Genomic DNA, 23,091 nt, shown 5'->3' on the forward strand with positions numbered 1-23,091 from the left:
CTGAAGTGAGACTTACAGGCCTGTAATTACCAGGATCTTTCTTGCCCTTCTTGAAAATTGGAAGAGTATTTGCCAGCCTCCAGTTGACCAGGACCTTTCCAGATTCCCAAGATCATTGAAAAATAGTGGAGAGAGGTGTTGCAATATCATCAGCTAGTTCTCTGAGTACCCTGGGAGGAATCCCATCAGTCCCCATAGACTTAAATGCATCCAGCAGGAGCAGCAAGTCCCACACAAGTTTGGGCTTGGCTGTGAGTTTGTTGTTGCTGCAGTCATGGTCCTCCAGCTCAGGGCACTTGGGATCCCAGAGCCCGTCACACTGGTGTTGAAGACAGAGGTGAAGAAGGCGTTAAATGTTTGAGCTTTGTCTACATCTCTATTTGTGAGGTGACAGTCCTCGTCAAGTAATGGAGCAATGTTTTCTCTGGTTCTCCTTTTGCCGTTAACATATTAAAAAAAAAAAAAAAGCAAAAAGCTTTTTATTGTTCCCCACAGTACTGGCCAGTTTCAACTCTAGTTGAGCCTTGGCCACATAAATTTTCTTCATTCAAAGGCAACAGCATCTTACTAGTCCTCCCATGTCGCCTGACCTCGCTTCCAGTGGCTGTACACTTCCTTCTTGTACCTAAGCTCTAGAAGATTCTTGCTCAGCCTGGCCAACTGTGCCTGCTTGATATCTGACAATTTGAAATTGCCTGTTCCTATGCACTTACTTAAAAATTGACCAGTATTAATGGACCCCAGTGCCTTCAAAAGCAGTTTCCAAAGGGACCTTATTAACTAGTTCTCTGAGCAGCCTGAAGTCTGCTCTCCCTATATCCAAGGTTGAAGTTTTGGTGACAATTTAGGTGAAGTTTTTGGGATTGCAATATTTTACATTATATATTCGCTCTCTGTAGGTACCTTAAAGGAGGCTGTAGCAAGGTGGGGATTGGTCTATTCTCCCACATGCCTGGTGACAGGACGAGGGGGAATGGGCTAAAGTTGCACCAGGGGAGGTTTAGGTTGGATATTAGGAAGAACTTCTTTACCAAAAGGGTTGTTAGGCATTGGAATGGGCTGCCCAGGGAAGTGCTTGAGTCACCATCCCTGGAGGTCTTTAAAAGATGTTTAGATGTAGAGCTTAGTGATATGGTGTAGTGGAGGACTTGTTAGTGTTAGGTCAGAGGTTGGACTAGGTGATCTTGGAGGTCTCTTCCAACCTAGATGATACTGTGATTCTGTGATATGAACTCGAGTTTCAGTAGAAAGTATGCAAAAGCAAAGAAATTCAGAAATCAGGATTACAGGGAAGAGGAATTTTAGACATACCAATTTCATTAATGTCACCGATTGGCTTATTCAGTCTTTCAGTTTGAGTCCATGCTGTCAATCCCCATCCTAGATGCCGACATCTCCATGTTTGTGGTGTTCAGTTGTGTTACAGCCATACCTGAACCTAGTCTTGGTAGCCATGGGTGAACATCACTCAGTCTCTTGTCCTTCATACGTGTAGCCCAAAGTAGTTTTTACACAACTGTGAACAATTTGTTAATATTGTAGAACTTATGCTGCTAATTAGAACTCTTGTTCGTAGTCCTTGGACAGAAGACACATACTGAAAGAAAGATGAATGACAGTTTCTTCTCCTAGCATTGATAAGCAAAGTGGCGTAGATGATGAGATTGTAGAAGAACTACGAGCAAAGAGGATGTTGCAGAAACAAACAGCAGGTTATGAGGTTTTTATCCCAAATTGTTTTAAAGAAATTGATTATGTTAATTTACTTACAGAATATATGTGTTCCTGGATTGATAAATTTAGGCATCATCTGTCCAGATATGTATTGGACATTTAAATTTTTTCTTATGTTCTTTTGTAGGTCCATAATATATTGGCTGAAATGGTCATGGGTGGAATGGTTCTGGAGACCAACATGAATGAAATTGTCACTCAGATTGATGCTCAAAATAAACTGGAGAAATCTGAGGTAAGAATCAAGCAGCACTGTGTAGTGTCTAAACTAAAAACGTGATTGCAGTGAATGCATGTTATATAATGCTGCTTATTCTTCAGTAGCAAACTATATACAGCTGCTTGCTTATAATGCTAAAAATTCAGTGTAGCACTAAGTATATTGTACCTTTCATTATAAGTAATAATTACTTAGAAGAGTAGCTGTTTAGTTTTTGCTATTTGTATCTAACAGCAGTGCCTGTCATTGCTATTGGGATACATCTGTAGTTCTATAAGTTTCTCCTGCAGAAAGCATTTTATTTCCAGTATATTTATTTTGTTGGAAACCACTAACGACTATAACAGCTGAAATTAGAAGAACCAAAGTATGTAGACAACATATTCCTGTCTGCTGGTATGCTTCTGGCAGCTGAAATAAATGGAAGTATACTTAGTGTCACAAAAACACTGTAACATGAAATAATAAATTGGAGTTAAATGGACTTGATAGAAAGTAAAGCCCAGTTTTAGGCCCTTTGAAGTTAATATGAATTCTGTTATATTGGTAATCTGAACATTTGGTCATTGGTTGAGTAGATTCCAGTGAGAAGATGGAATTCTCTGCATACCCATATTAGTCTGAGCAAGGGATACTTGCATAACTTGTGGAAATCTCTTTTCCACTTGTCAAGTGGAAAAGATATACACTTGTGGAAGAGTGACAAGACATACCTGTAATTCCACGTCCAGCTTTGGAGTGTGCAAATCTGGATATTAAAATGCTTGTCTTTAATACTGTTGAATGTTTAGGAGAGAAGTTTAGAAAGAGAAGGGAATTTAGAATTATTTTAGCCATGAGACAGAATTCTACTTTTTTAAACATCACCAGACTTGTCATGTAAGCTAAAATGCTAGTAGTAAGTCTATAATTCTTACTGATAAGAGAGAGGACATATCAGAAGAGCATATAATCTGATTTTCAAAGCTTTTTCAAATTTGTAAACAAACTTCTGCTTGAATTGGAGACTCTTTCTAAAGCTGAGGTCAGCTGAGTGGATTGAAATGTTACAGGTGGCATAAATATGAACTAAATGACATTTGTGGGGAAGACACAGAGAACTTCCTAGTTTTAAATCGAGTACATCTTGCAAACCAGAGAGAAATTAATTATTCAGCTTTTTTGTGGTAAATGTATACTGTTCTCCTAATTCTGCAATCTCACACTGCATCATCTTGAGTGTTGTGATACATTTAATTGTCTGTTTTACACAACTTGCAAACTGTTCTCAAGAACAGGACAACACTATGTGAAAAGCAGGAAAAAGCAGTTTGATAGGATATTGTGCATGGCAATACACATCCAGAAAGATTGTATTACAGATTATGAAGATGTTCAGTACATTCATTTTAACACTTTTTCAAACACTGAATGAGTTGTTGTTCATAGAGATGAATACTTGGATTTATTCTCATGAATTACTGCTATATTTGAATAATTTCTGTATACATATATTTTTCATATATTGATGGAAGAGTAGTGTAGTGTCCCAAAAGCTGAATTTACTAAGCAAGCGTGTTCTACTGTGTGTTATGCACAAAATCAGTTTCACCTAAAAGCATTTATTGAAGGAGTTTTTTCTTAATTATATTTGTTCTGTTACCAAATCCACTATAAACCAGTCTTTCACTAGGCATCCAAAACACATAAATTCAGTGCAGCCAGCTGCAATTTTTGCTGTTTTCCATTATCCATCAGTAAGTCATTCTTTCTGTTAAGGTACTTTTAGAAGAAAATCAGATGGTAGAAGATAAAAAAACAAAACAAAACAAAACAAAAAAAACACATGGAGAACTCAGAGCATAAGCAGGGAAAAAGCAGATAGCAATTTATTCTTTTGCATTCGGCAATGAATTATGGAAGGTAAAGAAGTAGCAGTAATAAATTGAAACGCTTGGTGACTGGGATGGAGTAAAACATTTCACAGTCTGCTCACCACAAATTAATTTTTTTTTTTTAGTTCAGTGACTGTCTCTTCTCAAATATAACAATTACTGAGATAGTTCACAATACCTGATAAATATTTCTGTAGATCATTAATTGGTTGTTTCATGTATATCCTCAGAAGATTCCTGATTGCTATTTCTTTTCCTTTTGTCTTTTTGATCAGGATTGTAAATCTTTCAATATGTCTTTCCTAAACATGTATTTAGATAGAAGATAGAAGAAAATCCAGTTTGTGTAAATCAAAAATAGTAATACAATAATATTTTTATTGCTGGTCACTAAGAAATCAAAACTAGTGGATCCTCTTAGTTTTGTTTCATCAGAAAGAAAATTTATTTTAAAAACAAATTATTATTATATCAGCTGTAGTTCATAGGACTGCCACCTATGTCACAGCACTCAAGCTTTAGTCTGTTCCACTTCTTCAGCCTCAGTCATGGTTGTGGCATCTATAGCTTAGCTGTGTTGAGGTTGAATTGCCTTTTGAATTTTGAATTGCCTTTTTGAATTGCCTGCTGAAATGATGAATCTAATGAAATTGTAACTGAGCTCCATTTACAGAAGCATTCTAAATTCTGCAGTGTGCCACCCAACTTTCCCTTACTACACAAAATCCAGCCATTTGATGTTGAGCATTTGATTAGTTTTATATTAGGTTTCTAAACAGGCTTTCAGTTGGAATTTAGCAAATGAGAAAAAAATGTGTTTAATTCACAAATATTATAACAATGTTATCAGTTCAAAGCATTAATTAATCCTTTCAACAGAAGTTACTTATTTATATCACCGTGATTGAGTCCCTAGCTTTGATTTCTGATTCAGCTCTTAAGTTGCGTGGATGAGCTAAGAAGGAAATTGTATTTGTACCCTGCAAAATGTTGTCTATACTGTATCTCCCGACCTTAAAATTTAGTGTTTATCTGTGAATGGATTTCTGGTCAACCTTTCTAAAGCCAAAGAATCATTGTGATTAAGGGAGGGAATTTATGGGAGAGGGGTCACTGGGATTTTATCCAGAGCTTCTGGAAGTATTGTAGGTAAACCTGGGCTACCTTTTCTCTATTTGGAGTGTTCAGCTGCCTGTGATTTAGACTTTTAAGTTGGACCTCATTTTTTCCGAACCTCCTGATCTTTTCTAGCTCTTTCATTCTTCTCTCTTACAGACCTTTATCTTTCAGTCTCCCAGACAGGACAGGTAGACAAAGGTATTGCTGACTTTGAGAAAAAAATGTACTTTTAACAACAAGGGAAAGCAAAATGATGTCAAAGGCAATAAATTATGTAGGCCAGACTCAAAAATTATGTGTAAAAATACCCATACTAGTCCTTGTAGCCTACTTTTTGTGCTAGTTTCTTCTTGTAGCTCCCTCATCTTTTTATTGGCTATAGTGTATTTTACTAGCTTTCCATTGACATCATATTTTTTATTTTATTTCTCTTCCTGCATTTTAGAATTTAACTTTTCTTTGTATCATTGTTTAAGAAACAAAGAAATATGAACTTGTATGATTTTTTTTTTAAAGTTGCAAAACTAATCTGAATAGAAATTGAACACACAGCTAACAAAATAGAATGTGATGATATAGTCAATATAGCTTCCTGATTGGAAAAATCTAAAATAGGTAAGAAATGTCTTGCTTAGTACCACTTAGTGCTTCCAGATGAAAACAAACAATTTACCTGCTTGCAAAGAGAAGTGAAGTTTCAGAGTAAGTTTCTGGTAAACAGAACTTAAAAAAGAAAACAAACAAATCCAAACAGTTTTATACATGTGAAATAAAATTTTCTGTATAGTTTATAAAGGTGATGTAGAAATACCAAAATTGTTCTTTCAATTACTAAGTGTATCAAACATAAAATGAAAAGGGCAGTAAGCTTGTACTAAACTTTAGCTGTACGTTTGCTGCCCTTGCCATGAATCACTGGATTTTGCTTTAAGATACCTTGGTAACCCCAGTCACTGAATATGAATATTAACGAGAGTTGAAAAAGGAGGAGGAAAATATATGTTTGAAGTTCAGTTTATGGTAATTGTCCCCCTGTCATTTGCTATTTGAAACACTTAGTTGAATTCAGCCGTTTGAATGTCAGGCAATGTTAATTACACTATTTCAAAATTCATTTCCATTCATTTTAAGTATCTGTGTGTTTGAACTGTAGGTAGTTTAAATAGCTAGACTCTTAAGGAGATGAAGTTTATTTAATTTATAAATAGCTTTGCTCTTGGCTTTTTACATGATTTTTCCAGGAAAAAATAATATAATATCTTACTTTAAAACTTAGAAAATACAGTTCTGTAGTTGGTTTTACTAGCAGTAAGTTTTAAAGCATTAGCTGAAAATATTTTTGGGTAGTATGAAATATTTTACCTAAATTTGGAGTTGTTATGGCACATGAAGAAAATCAAGGAAATGACCTTCCTCTGCCTAATATGTCAACACTTGTAACATATAATCCGTATTTCATTGTAACAGTAGGGAGCTTGATTTCAGTTTTTTTTGAATTTGTGCAAAGCTACTTTTTTTTTTTTTCTCTGTTCTGCTCACCCATGTTCTGTTTTTATTTTTGGGTCTGGCAATGAAAAACAAACAAACAAATAATTAATCATTCCCATCCATTACTCTTTGTGATTCAAGTGCTTAAAATTTCTAAGAGTACGTCTTAAGTCTTCCTATCTGTTTGGCCTCATTTTGATATACTTGCAGACTTCATTTTGTTTTTTCTCTAATTATGTTCATTTATTTAACCTCATAAGCAGGGGACATGATCATTCCTTTATATTATGTATTGCATCTTTTCATTCTTTCATAACCCTGCTGCTTTGAAGTCATACTTGTTCTGGAAAGAAGCATTAGTATGAAACACCAGCAGCAGAGAGGTCCTTGTACCTCCAGTGTATCTGGAAAAGGGTGGCTTCTTTTGCAAAGCTTTAGCCTGAATTATTTTGTTTTCCAGTAGGCTGTATATTTTTACATGTTTGTTTTAGTGGTAGCTAGCTCTGTATAGAGTTGCTTGGGATGGCAGTTTGAATCATTTTTTTTTTCTTTTTGGTATATGCATATTAACTAAATTTGTGATATGTAATTTTCTAATCTTCTTTCCAAAGGATATGAATTTCTTTTTTTTTTTTTTTTTTTTGAATAAAACAATGTTTTTGGGATTGCTTTCATGTAATGTTGCCACTGGTGTATTATAAGAAACGATGATGATAACAACGAAGGAAATTGATTCGTACAGTAATAAAAAATGACCTAAGTAAACTAACAACAGTTCATATTTCTCACTTGATAGACTAGGACCATTAGAATAAGTTTTGTTATTAAATGCATCTATTTCAATCTTTAATATAGCATCGTTGTTTTGCATTTATAGAATTGCTTTTTCACTCTAAAAGAGTATGAACATGTTTGCAATAATGTTTTGCAGTAACTGAACCTAAAATGATAATACAGAGTGTTTCAAGATTCAAGTACAACTTTGATAAGAAATGAAATTGAGCATACAAAGCAGCTGTGGCAAAAAATAATCTGGTGTATTGGCTCTTTGTAATACCAGCTGTATGCAATTCGTACTGTATTTCTGAAAATTCATTAATGTGTCTTAAGAAGTATCATTTTCACTTGCTTAAGTCATTTGCTGGCTGTGACAGACAATTCATCATTCACTGCATGTTTAAAGCTTGCGTGTTTTTATTTTTTTTCAACTGAAACAGTTTTTTCTTTGCACCTCACCAAGTTACTTGCTGAATTATTTTATAATAAAGGCAGTTGAAACATGTCCAATGCAGTGTTACAATGATGGCTCTTTTAATCAGGTACCTCTATAAAACTGCTTAAAGCACACTGGTCTGGAAGTATTTCATGTACAACTGTTGTTTGTAAATATAGTTCACTTTCTCTAAAAGATGATAAATGGCAGGCTACATACTAATTCACTGTTTGACATGCTAAAAAGGAATGCAATCACATTTGAAATAATTTATTAGCTCTCCAGTTTTGAAGTTTAAGTACTTTTCAGTCATTTTATTAGATATTTTTTACAAACTGTTTGCTCTGACTTCAAAATACAGTATGACTCTCATGCTTTATATGATCAACATTAGTTTTAATAAACAGCATTCTGCTGTGCATATATATATACATTGAATTACAAAACCACTTAATATAGAGAATCATGGGAGAAGAGATTGTAATAGTTTGAAATTCTCTGCTCCAGTATGTGGTAGTGAAAGACAATCTTGCTGGCAAAAAAAAAAAAAAAGAGGTAAATTGAAATTCCTAGTACTTTTGTTAGGGATCTTTGTTGATCCTGATCCAAATGATCCTAATGAAATGTGACTGTTGGAAGTCGTGACTATATAGGGGGTGGAAGGGAAATGGTCATGTCAATTGTGGTATTTTGAATAATTCTCAATTGTGTCTCCATTGTGTCCTATGCCATTGGGGCGGGAGGCAGGGACTATAAGTCTGTGTAAAGAGGATAGCTGCAGGTAGGTAAAAATAATGACGAGTTATACTAAAACTTCTATTTGTCCATTAAGAATAATTAACTTTCATTAAAATAGGGTAAGAAATCTCCATCCTAGTCACCTAGAAGGCATCTCTCTTTTGAATTGCCAGCCATGCCTGTTTGTGTGGACCATGTCCATCATTTATGGTATTTTTCTGGTTTCCCATTTTTTCAGTTACAAATTGTATATAATTCATTGCTTTTGTTACTACTTTATTAGTATTTTCATCTTCTGTATGGAAAACAGTTTACATTGCCCCATTTTTGTTTTTTCTTCAAGATTTTTTCTTCGGTTACTGAATATAGAATTTAAAAGATAGAACCAAATAAAAAGGAAATGCATTTATTGGTTTATCTGGTAAAAATTCACTGGTACTTACTCTTCATTTAAAATGAATAACTCCAAGTTCTCAAACAGAAAAAAATAGTGACAAACATCAACATATCTTCTCCACCGTTTTTGAACATGTTAAATAACAAGAAATTGCAGTGTCTAATGCTGCATCTTTAAGATATTGCAGATTAAGGGTTGTGCATTATGGACACTTACTTTTCTTAATACTACTAGTATTAGGTCCATACATTCCCCTTCAAGAAGGGATTGGAATTGAAACGGCCTCCGAAGTGCACGACACTTGGTGACGTGAAGGGAAACCAAGGAAAAAGAGGCTTTAAAATGGCTTTTTTCCACCTTTTTAGTTGTAGTTAGCCATACAGCTGAGAAGTGATAATTTGGATTATATGAGGGGCGAAAGCGAGAGCAAATTACTTGGTTGCATTAAGAGACGGAAGATTTCTGGAGCTTTCTCCTCTACCCCCACCTGCCTTTCAAAACTTTGGCATGTATCACATTGGAGTCTTTGGCAGGGGAGATTTTGTAACAGATGACTTACAGCTTTCTGGTCTCTGTTCCTGGTACTGGGAATCCTCCTGTGGCTAACATCTAGGGATTTATGATGCTTAAGCCTTTCCACATAAGTGGGTTAGCTCAAAGTCAGAAACTTTAACAGGTTTTATTTTGACTATAAGTTATCTTTTTGGAGGGGAGAAAAGACTATATACATATCTACAGCAGAATTGTAGGTAGGATTTAAGGTGGAAACCTTATGTTAATTTGACCGTACATTTGTTTCTTTATTAAGAGAGCAGTAAAAGGGAAAAGTAGTTTTGCATAGCCTTCAAAAAGTAGAGTTGTTCTCTGAGGAGTGTATGAGGTGTCTACCTCCTTTTGTGCATTAGTGCAGGTGGACACGTCAGAATTAAAATATTCTCCTCTGTCTAAATGTACCCTGTAATTACAACGAATTTCAGCAAAAATTGAGAATATGAAAATGTTATACTAAAGTAGTAATCTAATTAACACTAATTAATAATCAGATATGATATAAACTTTTTCCAGAAGTTTTCTCCTTTTGAAATGCTGTATTTCTTGCTCAGAATTATCTTATGCACAAGTGCACTGATTTCTTCAGTCTTTGACTCCCTTAAGTAAAATCATTCTTAATGAAAGACCTTCAATTTCTACAAGTTTAGTTTTTTTTTTTTTTTAAAAAAAAAAAACAGTTCTTAGCATGTTGCTTTGTTTCTTATAGATCTCCTCTTTTTTACTGGGCCCGTAAGATGCCACAGTGTAAAACCATAGTAGTTTTGAAGATCACTTCATTGTGTTTTTTATCTTTTGCAAATATTTTTAAGCCTACTTTTAAAACAAAAGGTCCTTTTTTTCCCCTACCTATTCACAGAATTTCTTCAACTAATTGCTTTGTTTTAAAAATCTTACAGGCTTTAACATTTTATTTTATTTTATTTTATTTTATTTTATTTTATTTTATTTTATTTTATTTATCTAGCAAGAACAAAAAAGACTTTTGCACTTCAGTGGCAAGTCTGAAATAAAGCCACACAGCTAATTCTAAATATACTTAGTGAATTTGGATTTATAGGAGAAACAATTCCATATTTATAATGAGTGCTACCTTTTCTACACAGTATCAAATACAATAACAGTTATTGGTCTTTAACAGTCCTTAAACTAAGGACGTTTTGAAAGCTGTTCTTCAGAAGCAGTTGGGAATGATCATGTTCTGTATGTCTTCAGGCTTACAAGTTGCAAATCATCTTTCTTAGTACTTCAGTAATAAGCTCTAGTGTGTAAACTGCACAGTTATTTTATCTAAAAGGCAGAACTGAATGGAAGCCAGTAATAAACTTACTTCTATATTGCTAAATTTTTATATTTATACAGTAGAACTATTGCTTTAAATGGAGAAACTGCAGTAGAGGAATTTATTACAAAGTAGCTAGTACAGTATTTAATTTGGCATAATCAGATTATATAATGTTGCCATGTGCCTAAAGGCTGCAGATATGTTAGCAAATAATTAGATACTAGGGGTAACAGATTGAATCATTTGGTCTGTAGAAATAATCTTTCTACATGCTCTTTATCACTCACAAATGCAAGGTTTTCACCCTTTTCATTTCAGGCTAAGCCACCTTGAATTACCTCATATTTATTTGCATTTTGATATGTAATATGGTTCAACTGGCTTTCAGTAACTTGCTACTTTGAGGTTACATATTCTGAACCTGTAACCAACATTGGTCAACTCTGAACCACGTGAACTCTTAGAATAGGCGAGAGACAAAGACAGCACGTTGAACTTAAGTAGCTCGACATTGTCTCTTCAATAACCTGCATATTACACACATGTGGATGAGCCTCTTATTCCTCTCTGCATACTTTTCCATCAAGTTGACATTACATGTTTTACCATATAAAAAGGAACGTGTGAACTGTTTTCTCTTTCTGGTTTAATATTTCCAAATAACCCATTTCATTCCAAACACAATTACCATCTGGTCTTTCTAATTGTGTAAAACCATGGAAATACTGGGAAAGTTAGTTGTCTGTGTATACTGCTGTTAAATCCTTTTGTAACCAACTTTGCCTGACTTACATTTTTCCTCGCTTTGTACACAGGCTGGTTTAGCAGGAGCTCCAGCCCGGGCTGTTTCAGCTGTAAAGAATATGAATCTGCCAGAGATCCCAAGAAATATTAATATTGGCGACATCAGTATAAAAGTGCCAAACCTGCCCACTTTTAAATAACATGGCTACTCCAGGTAAAACCAAGCAAAAATGTAATAGAGGTTTACCACATAATTGTTTACTAAATAAACAACATGTCTAACTTTTACTATTTGGATAAAACTCAAGGTACTGTATAGACATTATTTGAAAAATCATTGTGTGGAGTTGAATGTTGCTTTTGTCCTGTTTGTGAAATTAAAGGAAATGGGTAGTTCCCGTGTGATTTCTAAATTACATTCCTATGCCCTTGTAAGGCATATCACTGTGTCTCGGCTGCTGCAGTATTTTGGGAAAGTATTTAAGATGTTCTTTACTTTGTATAATCTATAATGCTGAGTTTTTTGTATGTTCACTAAGGTCTATAATTAGTGCATTCCTTAACTACTTCTGGTCTTTGTCATGATTATTTAAGTGCAAATATTGCATGAAAACATTAAACCTTTGTTTTGTTTAAATAAAATCATAACAAACTGGACTTCTAAATACCTATTTGTCTGATATCTACTCATTGCAATAAATCACTTTTATTTCCTATTCATTGAGCCTATTGACTACACGTAAATACTGTTGCAGCAAGCATTGATGTTGTATTTTAATCTCTGAAGGTATTACACTGGAGTGTTGTATTGAACATACTGGCTCTTAACATTTCTCACAAAAGCTGTTCATTGTTGTCCTGAAGGAAAAACTGCCTTTACTGAAGGTCTGATGACTTCTGTTTACATATAGATGTTGAGAAGATACTTACACAATCTGATAGACTTTTCCTGATGGTCTGACAGAAGGGTCTCTGCAGTTGCCTGTGTGTGTTGTGGCAAGTACAGAACGGGCTGAAATGATTGGGTAGCTTAGAACTGTAAATGTAAGTGTATCAAGTAATGTGAGAAGGAAAAGGACTCTGCAAAGATACTTACAAGGATACTTTAGTAGGGCCTCTGTGTCTTGTGGAATTTGCAGTTCTGTACTTGGAGATTTATGAGATACTTAGTATTGTCAAGACCTCAGAAAATCTAAGTACTATCACGGCTGTGTAAGTTGCTCAGCTCTTCAGCTTTTCTGTGATTTAAAAAAAATAAAGGAGGATAGTGATTAATTTTTATAGTCATGCTCTTAAGGTCTGTGTGATGTACAAAACTCTTCAAATGAATAATAAAATCATCATTCGCATATTTAAGAATGCCTGTAAAGTTTTCTTCTCCAAAAACATGTATGCAATTGTAAATATATATGAAAATACAATAATATTGCATCAAGGACAACACATTTCAGGGCTAGTCTGACTGCGTTACTTTAGAAAGTTGCATTTTATGTAAGTGAAGCATTCCTTTGAGTTGGATGTTAGACATAGCCTGTAGGATAAATGTGGAATCACATCGCGTTCTCAGCTTGATCATTTGTAATTACCATTGGTACTTTTTGAGAGTGTATGTGAGCGGGGAAAAAGAGAGACATTAATTTTGAAGTATAAAATCTGATACAATCTGAGGAATTTAGATGTGTTTTTTAAGAAAATAAAGGAACTTAATTTGTATTGTTCTTATGACATTTAATAAGCATCAAGGAACACTTACTATTTCGTAAGTGCATTTGAAAGAAGAAATGCCCTCTCCATCTTTCTTGAATGTTTATTCTTCCAAGTTAACTTTCTTAGTTTTGAGTTCTCAGGAAATATTGGGGGGGGGGGGGCAGGGTTAAGTAGAAAACGGACACTTTGTCATTTCCACTTTAAAAAAAAAGAGAATGAAGCACGCAGCATTTTTTCATATGATGTAGAGTATCTTTAGTATTCCCAAGTTACACAGCTTAGCTAAAACAAATCTGGAACTGTTAGAGCTTCACCTGCTTTTGCCAACTTTTGCTTTTCTGCTTAATGCATAGACCATGTGACATTCAAAGTAAAGATGTTGAAAATTTTCCACATTGTTCCCTTCTGAGGGATTAGTCTGTGCTGCTGCTGCAGAATAAATAGGAAACTTTGAAACATTTGGTACTCTGACCTAGAGATAGTTCTTCTTGCTATTTGTGAAAGAGTTCATAATTTCAGGAATTCTTTTAAGACCTCCATTTCTTGTCTGACTTTTCTCCTTCAAGCTCATTTTCAGACTTATAAGTTCACATAGTTTAAAAAAAAAAACCATTCCCTACAGTGAAGTGTTTTCAGGTTGTGTTTGAATCAAACATTTTTCTGAATTTTCAGGGAAAATATGTCTGAGATGCATCTTGACGTGAAGCATATTTCAGTTGAATTTCTCAACTCTCAAGGAAGCCTAGCTATTAACAAATTATTTTAGTGAACTAGAACATAGCTAACATAGCAATTACGTGGCTGTCTTTTTTAAAGCTTTTTTTTAGCTTGAGTATTGTTATTTTTACCACCTCCATCCTACCTGAAAATGTGGCTTCTGCAGGAAGGTATTCTTCTCTAGACAGATTTTCTATAGACATCAGACTTTTCAAGAAACTTCTCTGCTTGTGACTGGCTAGCAAATACTTAATGCAAGGATGCGGCTAAAAGCCACAACTGGAGCTCCGGAAATCCTTGGATGGGAAGAAATTCTTGATTTTTGACATTAGAATTGCATTCCTTTCAAAGAGAATTTCTCTTTCTCATGCACAAAAGAGGTACACTGCAGGAAGCCTGAATGGTAATAATTTTGTCTTCACAGATGACATAACATGGATTTCGTCAGCACAGCTGAAGCTAGTTGCCACTCCTCTGCCAGAGGAGTGTCATTAGTTTGCCAGGGGGGATGTTACCGTCCTACCATGTCACTTGACTCTGCCAGGCATTAAAATAAAACCAGTCATGGGAAGATGGGATACTTGATTTACAGGAATGATGAGAATTTCATCATTGTTCTTGATCTTCTAGGTCTTGCCTTGTGTTGCAGGTAATCAATGGATTTCTGTGATGGTGACCTTTCTGCATTCATTGCCTTCATGAGAATGATGTGCCTTTTGAATTCTTTTTCCTAGTGTGTCCTCTTATTTGCTGCTTAGGATTTAAAATGGAAGTAAGCTGGCAAAGTAAATGCGCTCTAAATATAAATTAAAAAAAAATAAATTCTTTTGTAACTACAAAAAGGAAGGGGAAGGAAAGGGAAGGAAAGCGAAGGGAAGGAAAAGGAAAGGAAAGGAAAGGAAAAGGAATCTTAGTAAGTTTAAAATCAGTCTTTTGCACTAGCTTTTGTTTAGAAAGAGAAGAGGTCATCTTGAGTCATCCCTTAGCTGCTGAAGCCAGGTGACTAACTGGCAATACTCCACTCCAGAGGACTGCCTTTTAAGTAAAGTTCATTGGGGTGCCAGCATGTTTAAATTAATACTCAAAAGCCATTTATTCTAAATGGGCATGGTGAATGGTGAAACGTTATTAAACAGTAGGTGAGACTGTTTGCTACTAGTGTTATCTGAGACAACACCTCGTGTTGATTTCCTAATTTAGATTTTCCTTCGTACTCAGTTGTGTTTTACTCTGCTACTGAAAATTTTAATTCAAGTGATGGGTTTGGGGGAGAAGCTTTTTCATATGATTGTAGCAATTGAACTGTAGTAAGTATTATTTGTGCTACTTTTTGGTAGCCGTTGGTAAGTCATGCACAGAGATAATTTTAAGAAGATTGTAACATTAATAATACAAATGAATAATCAGGCATTCAGGGTGCCTTAACTAATCCGTTTTCCTGCCTTTCCCCACACCTCCTCTTTTTTTTTTTTTTTAATGCAAAATTCCCTGTATCACAGGCCTCAGTATTCTACAAGGTAAGCATGTTCCACATCTGTGTTCTGGGGATGCAAGGGGAAGTGCCTTAAGCAAGTTTGAAGCTGCTCAGGTTGCTTGTCTACAAACCATGGTTGATCATTCTTTTGTTACATGTTCAGAGATATTTATTGTAAAACATAGTAATTGGAAGGAGATTAAACCTGACTAGATGGCAAGAGTAAGTGCTAGCTGTGACAAGTGATTTTTTTTGGCTTGTTTGTTTTTGTCTTTGGGAGGGAAAATTCCTTTGTGTGCTAGAGTCACAGAGCCATAGAATGGCTTCGGTTGGAAGGGACCTCAAGGACCACCACCCAGTTTCAGCCTCCTGCCATGGGCAGGGACACCTCCCACCAGACCAGGTTGCTCAAAGCCCCATGCAGCCTGGCCTTGAACACTTCCAGGGATGGGGCATCCACAGCTCCTCTGGGCAGCCTGTGCCAGTGCCTCACCACCCTCTGAGTGAAGAATATTCTCCTAAAATGTGCAGACTACATCTCAAGTATTGAGAGGAAAGGATATTGAAGCATTTTCCTTTCAAAAGCCAAAGACTTTGTGTTAAGGCCCCTGTGGAGCAGAGAGATTATTTTTCTTTGTTCTTGCAAGATGGATCCTTCTAAATAAATGGAGAAAGAGCAGAGAGGTTACAAGTACCATCAAGAAAGTGGGTGTTCCCAGTAAACTTGAAACAGTGAAACTAGTTTTCCCAGTGAGGCAGGGACATTAAGTACTGCTGGAAAACCTGTTGACTTTTTTCCCCAGAGGAGGAGCATTATGTTGGAATCAGCTGAGAATGCTGCCTGCAGTAGCACAGATGGTACAGGTACTGTGTTAAATGTACGTCCCTCTTCTCCCTGAAGTCACTGTCTTGAGTATGTTTTGGGAAGAGGGAATATTTTGCAACATTGAAAGTGTATAGAAAATTCCTCCTCTTAAGCAGATGTTGCTTCTCTGATTTATTCTTCCTGACAAGAATGGGTGGAGAAAAGGGTCACTCGTGTAAAAGGGAGAAACAGGTTCAAGCTGGAAACTTGAGTTCGCTCTGCCTTCCTGTGAGCACATTTGGCCTTCTTTTTCTAGTAGCATATTCAAAAAAATGCTGAAATTAATCCTGAGCTTTATTTGTGCCTACTCTGACAGCTGAATGGGAGCTTGTTCTAAGAGTTACCTAATAAAAAAGCTCATTGATACTGTATTCTAGCGTATGCAGGACATAAAATACTGAAGGAACTGGAAATTAAAATGTCAGAAATCAAATAATTGTCTGTCTGTAGTTTTTAGAGAAAAACAGCCTAAATCTTGCACACAATGTATTTCTCAACTTCTGCACAGAGCACTTAGAATTGTACCAAGAACAAGGAAAGCACCCAAGTACTGCCAAAAGCAACAAATGGTGAATAGTTAATTTCATAAAAGATACTATCTTTTTTTACTTATAATTGTCATAATAGAAATTGTAAATCCCTCTTCATCTCATCATTTAAGGGAATGATCTATCCTGTTCATGAATACTTGAGTACTCTGCAATTTTTGGCATTTATTGTTTAACCCCAAATGCTCATCAAGTGAAAGCTAATGACCACCTTCCATTCCATGGGTAGAAATGTGAAGGCAGGCACTTGGCTGTCACATTGGCTATCAGTTTTCTTGTCTGCATACATTTGGGCCTTGTGGTGCATCAGGAGTGTTGTGACCCTGTGGCCCAGCTCAGGAGGAACCTCTGCCTATGCCTGGAGTGCTCTATCTGAGCAGGACTATACAAAATTGCATCACCGGAGCTGGAGCTAAAAGCAGGCCTGTGGTGATGACTGTGAGCTGCTTAGGTGGACTGGTGCATAGTCTCCCTGTTTCCTTTTGGCTTTCACAGGCCAATCCACCAACTGTTCTGGTATGATTTTCAGTGTTCAGCCAGTAGAGTTGCTGCTCTGAGTGCTGAATTTCAGAGTAAATTTCACAGCTTCAGCTGTTTGTAGGGTACCTGCATGAGCAGTACTCAGTGTGTGCACCAGAAAATTCTGCTTTCCTTGTAGCCCTGCTATGGCACCCACATCTCTCTACCTTCTCCACCTAAAACCCATCCCAACAAATTTGAGCAAACTGTCTGAAAGGGTGCATACAGAGAAGCAAAACTGGAGTGAACTCTACACAAAATAGTCTTTAGATAATTTGTTATGCTGATATGTGCAAAGACAGCAAAATCTTTCAAGACTCAAGCAATGATCCCATTCACAAGTGAGGTGCTGTTTTTCGTGACAGGTCAAAAATTGGGTCACCCCAGGACAGAATTCATGGTTCTGTTCCTTCCTGAGACTCCCTGAAATCTCATGTGTCATGGTCTAGCCTGTCTGTGCAAAGTCTGCTTCCCAGGAAGGGCTGGCTACCTGTCATTCCGTGTCTCTTCAGGACAGATGCCATCACTGTACACAGAAGTATCTGGACTGCCATCTCTCTGCGAGGTGTTGTGCACTCAGGCAATGTGCGACTGCCCTAGGAATACAGAGTATGTCACTACAGAAATAACTTAATATAGATGTATGCACCCTGGTTTAGGTTTCCCCAGCTTGCTTTGCACCATGGGCAGATAAACACTGGGTAGGGGCAAGCCCATGTATAGACTTGGAAGCTGGAGTTGTGATACAGACAAAGCAGGGGTAAAGTAAGTAAGAGAACCTCTTGACAGAGGGTAGTGTAAACTTGTAGTATAGGACTGGTTGTCTGAGGAAGCCCCATGAGGTGTTAGAGCTCTTTTAGGTGATGCGAGGCCATCAGAATGGCCTGAACTGCAGCTCTCCAGCATGCGCTGCTGTCTCTGAGATAATCTTCAGGACCAAGACAAGACAGCAGGTAGGAATAGCCTTTCACAGTTTGGAGTTACCCAGGAAGTTTGTAGCAAGGGAAATGGTTAGTGCTCTTCGTTTTCCTCCTGGCATCAGTGCAACGAACATCAGAAGTGTGTAAGTATCACCCCATTATGTGAGGCTCCTTGTCCCTGAAAGTTTCAGTTTGTAGGAATCGTTTATTGTATATTTTAGTAGCTTAATTCCCCTGTATTATTATTTTTAATTAGTTGGGTTACAATTTACTAAAATACTTTTATCTAAGAGTGTAAGGAGACTGCTAGGATGAAAGAAGAGAAGGTATTAGGGTTGTAACTGAAAGGAGCTGTGCATGATGCATAAGTTATTATTTTAAATCTATTCTTTCATAAGCATGTGTGATGAAGGGCTTCCTGCTACATCTCAGTTAGGTTTCCCAGCAGGAAAATATCCAGGAGAGAGCTGGGGTGAAAAGAAACTGGTAGTTTGAAAAGCAGCTTAGGAATAATGCTGCCTAGAAAAAGAAAAGCTAGAAGGGAGATGAAGGGTAAGGAAGGTTGTAAAAGAAGCAGCAGCTAAACAGGTTATTTTATAGTCTATGGATGAAAGCATGACAGAGCTGTGAAGTAATTTATTAGATTCACTGATATATGTATATCTATAGGTAGAACTCTATAAATGGACAGACCCATGAAAACCAGATCTTTTTCAGGTAAGGACAAAAGCAGCAAGCTTTAAACTGCTTCTAAATGTGTATGTTTTTTTCTGACTGTTGGTCAGAAAGCTGTTGGTTGGTCTATTTTTACCTTTCTGACAAACATTTCCTTTGTCTAAAGTTGGCATGAGTGATGAGGAAGCAGAGAAAGACAGAAGAAGAAAGCAAATGGATTTGCATACAAGAGAAATCTTGCTGTTTCTTAGCAAGTGCTATGCAATATTTAAAGTGTTCCCAAACATAAGAAAATACACCATGGTTGTGTGTAATTTGACAAAAACCAGCTGGTGGGGTGGATATTCCAGGTTCATAGTAGTAACAGGTGAATTCCTTAGCCTTTCCCTTTCCCTAGCCCCCTCGTAGCAGTACAGCCTGTTAAGGAAATGGCAGGCTGAAAGGAGAGGAGGATTGCATACTTCAGCAAGTGTGTTAATTTCAGTGCCAGGAGTCCGAGATGCCCAAGTGATATTTACTTTGTAAGTAAATTTCTCTCCTGTCCACCAGAAGTATGAACAGTATTCCAAAGTCAGTAAGCGTGTTTTATATCTATTTTTTAAGGTTTTAGACATTAATCAGATTTCTAAGAACTGAAATATAAAAGCATACAAGCAACACAAAGTCTCTTGGTTGAAAACAAAAGTAAAAAAAATATATATTTTTAAAATACTTTAGAGATGTATTTAGCAATTCCCACTGGCCTTTCCCAACATACTGCTCTTAGCAATGGATTCAAAGTATCAATTATGTGTTAGCAGAAATAAAGGCACAGAGGGGCTGATCTTCAAGAAGAGTGGCAGCTGGGAAGTGTTTGAAATATCGAGACAGAAATTGAATATCAAATGGACCAGAAGAGCTAAGGAGGTGTCAGGAAGATTGAGCTGTTGATAGGCAAGATTTTACTGTAAATATGACAAAACCAAACATGCAGTCAGCAGGGTATATCGGGAAGACTGCTCCATTTGAAAGGCCTACAGTCAATCAGGGAGATGAGAATGGCTATAACAGTTTTGAAAAGGATAAGATGCATGCCTCCTCCTGGGATGATTCTGTGTTTTTTTTTCTCTGTTAGCTGGAGTTGGCACCATTAGGCCCAAACACAGATGTATTAGAAGGACTAAGGTGACTGTAGCCTCCAACAAGCTCAGCAATGTGCAGCACGTATGTGTCTTTCTTACGCTTTGGTCATGCAATTACCCTTCCTTCCCCTTTCCTTCCAGTTTGGATGGGGGCCGTGTGCAGTCCCACAGCACTGATGGCCATACAGGGTGGAGGCTTCGGGCTGCAGAGCCGCCCCGCTGTGGATGACAAAGACAGAGCTGTCCCCAAACAGCAGTGGGAGGCTGAATGTGGCATGTTTCAAGCTAGGGAAAACAGCAGAACAGCAAAGAAAAGAAAGACAGTCCATCACCAGAAGATGTGCTTGCCAGTGGCTTTCCACTTGGTCTTTTTATTACACTTAAACATCGTGCCAAAGGTTTGGGAGCTTCGCTGGCTCATGACCAAACAGTAAGGCTTGTTTAGCACACACAATTTCAGCATGAAACCAGTGCAAAAAGGGAATGGTGGTAGGAAGAGAGAAGAAAGTATGAGAGCTGTTCTGAGAAAGAAGATGGATTTGGGTGTAGCCACACAGAGTAGGCAAGAGTCCATTTTTGACAAATTCCGTAAGATTAATGGATTCGAATGAAAGAAATAGAAAACTTTGGGAGGGGAGTGGAAACTGAAAAGTGGAGTTTCCTGGAAAGGAGAGAATGGGAGTTGAGGAGAGTTTGGGAAAAGCAGAATCTGAGAGAGGGAGGTGGTGGATGAAGTCATGAGAAGGACAAGCACGCAAAAGGCATATGAAGAAACACCTGAAGAAAAACCGGAAAGGTGTCTCATGAATATGGGAAGGGAGGGTGAGAATCAGTATTCTGCTGGGAGGCTCGTCCACACAGGGTGAAGTTTGCCGCAGGACTTCCAGATGAGAAAATTGGGAAGGGCTGTGACTTCGCTGGAGCTGTTTGACTGGACAAACAATATGGGTCCTATCAAGCCACAGGGGAAGACTATGGGGGAAATTTCCAGACTGCTCCGGAATATCTTCTCCAGGTGGAGAGAATTTTCCACCATAAATGAAATCTTAATCACAGAACCACACTTATTCTATTTTGTGAACACAGTAATTGTTCCGGAATAAAATCAGTTTTATTCATGCTAGAGAATTTGCATGACTTATGCTAGTGCTTTTGCCAAAGTACACAGGTCCAAATGAAGGCTATAAAACATTTTGGGTCTTGGACTGAATACACTGAAGTTGTGTTGTTTTTATTAGCATATTGTTTTGGTACAATCTTACAGTTAAATGGTATTGCATGTTATGCTAGAGGGATGTGCCTTTCTGATTATGGACTTGTTTGGGTGGAGGGACTAGCAGAGTGAGGAATGTGACTCAAGGAAGGGATCTGGGGGTTACTGCTGATGCCTGCAGGAGAAAGTGGGATCAGAGATCTCCTGGAAATTTGTTAACTTGTGTGATGTCTTAGCTACTAAGCAGGAATGGGCTCAGGAGACAGATGAAAATGTAAAAAACTTTTCTCCTGCTATTACTCTAAACTCTTCTACTAACCACGTAAATGTACTTTGTCCAAGATGGATAAACCACAGCCTTACTTACAGGGTACTTTTGCCAAGATGACTGTCACACATGGTCTTTCCTTACACGGCAATTGACGAATAGTCACAACTTTAATAATTAAACTTCAGTTATCCTGGTGTCTCTGTAGTTTAAAACACAAAATCAAAAAAATACCAAGATACCCCCATGCAACTTCTGATTTATGTAATTTCTGTTTTCTTTCCTGTGTTTTCTTAATGAGCAGAATCTTTCAGAAGTTAAGGACTTGGGAATTCGCAGTTACAATACAGTAATTCTTTAAAATGCACTTCTAATATGAAAAATTATACACCCATAACCAAGAAGTAATAGCAGTAATATTCTGCAAGTCATTGATTCATAAGACTGTAATCCTTGTTTTGATGCTTGGGTTTTTGTTTGAATGTGTTCACTTTTCTACCCCGTTTGTTATGAGGATAGCCCCGAAAATCAGAATTTTCAGGTGCTTTTGAACTTCAGGAAGTCTGAGTAGCTGTGACTGGGAAGTGTTCATATCTGAAGACGTAGCAGTACACTTTTTAAGCTGCAGCACACAGCATTTGTACCACTTGGCACAAGCAGCAAAGAGGCTGCCATCCCCACATCTGCAGGCAGCGTTACTTCTTGTGTGGAGTGTACGTGGTCACAGTGTAAATGTCCCTGTATAAAGGACATTAGGGATTGTGATCTGAGCAGTCCTGGGTGTGAAAAGGGACAAATGCTCCTTAAGGATTGATTGTGCATGGGGAAAGGGATGGGGATGAGCACAAAGCTTTTCTGGAGCTTTCACACCGTGTAGAAGTCCTGCTCAGCGTCTATGTGAGGTTGGCTCTGTCACTTCACTGCTTTCAAATAAAGAAGCTGACAGACTTCAGGCACACAGAAGTATGATATTAATTTGTACTCTACTGTGACTCACTGATATAATTAGAAACACACTGTGTTTATTTGTCTCCCTAAAACTAATGAGCTTAACTTACTCCTCCTTTAGGAATATTGAGGTGCATCCTGTGTTTCCATGGATCACAAGCAGAGGCTAGCATTTTCACACTCACCTTCATTGTTTACTTAAAAAATTCGTAATTCCCTACCACACATTAATTCCCAAATGCAACCACTCATAAATCAATACAGAGCAGCTTGTTTATCTTGGGAGTGAGGCATCAATTCAGCAGGTTAGGAATTTTGTAGCAAAAGCATTTTGGACAACGGTGATTAGCTGCAATCACAGCTGCTAATGAGCGACTCAGAGTTGACAGGAATTTTACTGAGGGTGCTCACTGCATGCAATTTTTGCTTAAAACCAAAGAAGCTCCCAAAGCAGCACCCCTACAAGGAGTGCTGATGCCCTGCAGTGAAATAGTTGTTCCATGTCGGACTGAGGAGGGACTTCATCGAGTTTCTTACATCTCAGAAGTGCTGTAGTGTGCCTGTCATGAGCAATGTCGGGGCTGTTCTATGCACTATGTTGAAATTGCTGGGAAAATGAGAACGTTTGATACCTGAGACCATAGGAATGGATGATTTTGTGGGTTGCATGTGAATAGTCTGGTTATTTGCTCCAGCTGATGCTTGGATAGCTGTACAGGCTGTGCTGGGTCGAGCAAGAGTCAGACAGAAAGAGC

General features: G+C 37.3%; 1 protein-coding gene across 2 annotated transcripts in view; it reads left to right on the forward strand.

The window, feature by feature from the left end:
* AP3S1 (adaptor related protein complex 3 subunit sigma 1) overlaps positions 1 to 12,717 on the forward strand; it is a 33,886-nt gene extending 21,169 nt beyond the window's left edge. Inside the window, exons 5-7 of one of the 2 annotated variants that reach the window (XM_083818230.1) lie at positions 1,862 to 1,969; positions 5,104 to 5,145; positions 11,433 to 12,717. In XM_083818230.1, coding sequence (XP_083674356.1) covers positions 1,862 to 1,969; positions 5,104 to 5,139 — 144 coding nt within the window. In that variant the 3' untranslated portion in view covers positions 5,140 to 5,145; positions 11,433 to 12,717. The remainder of the gene's footprint in view (positions 1 to 1,861; positions 1,970 to 5,103; positions 5,146 to 11,432) is intronic. The other variant, XM_083818229.1, reaches the window with a different exon arrangement.
* The last annotated feature ends 10,374 nt before the right edge of the window (positions 12,718 to 23,091 follow it).

This window comes from Anser anser, assembly GCF_964211835.1.
Source record: "Anser anser genome assembly, chromosome: Z".
NCBI lineage: Eukaryota > Metazoa > Chordata > Aves > Anseriformes > Anatidae > Anser > Anser anser.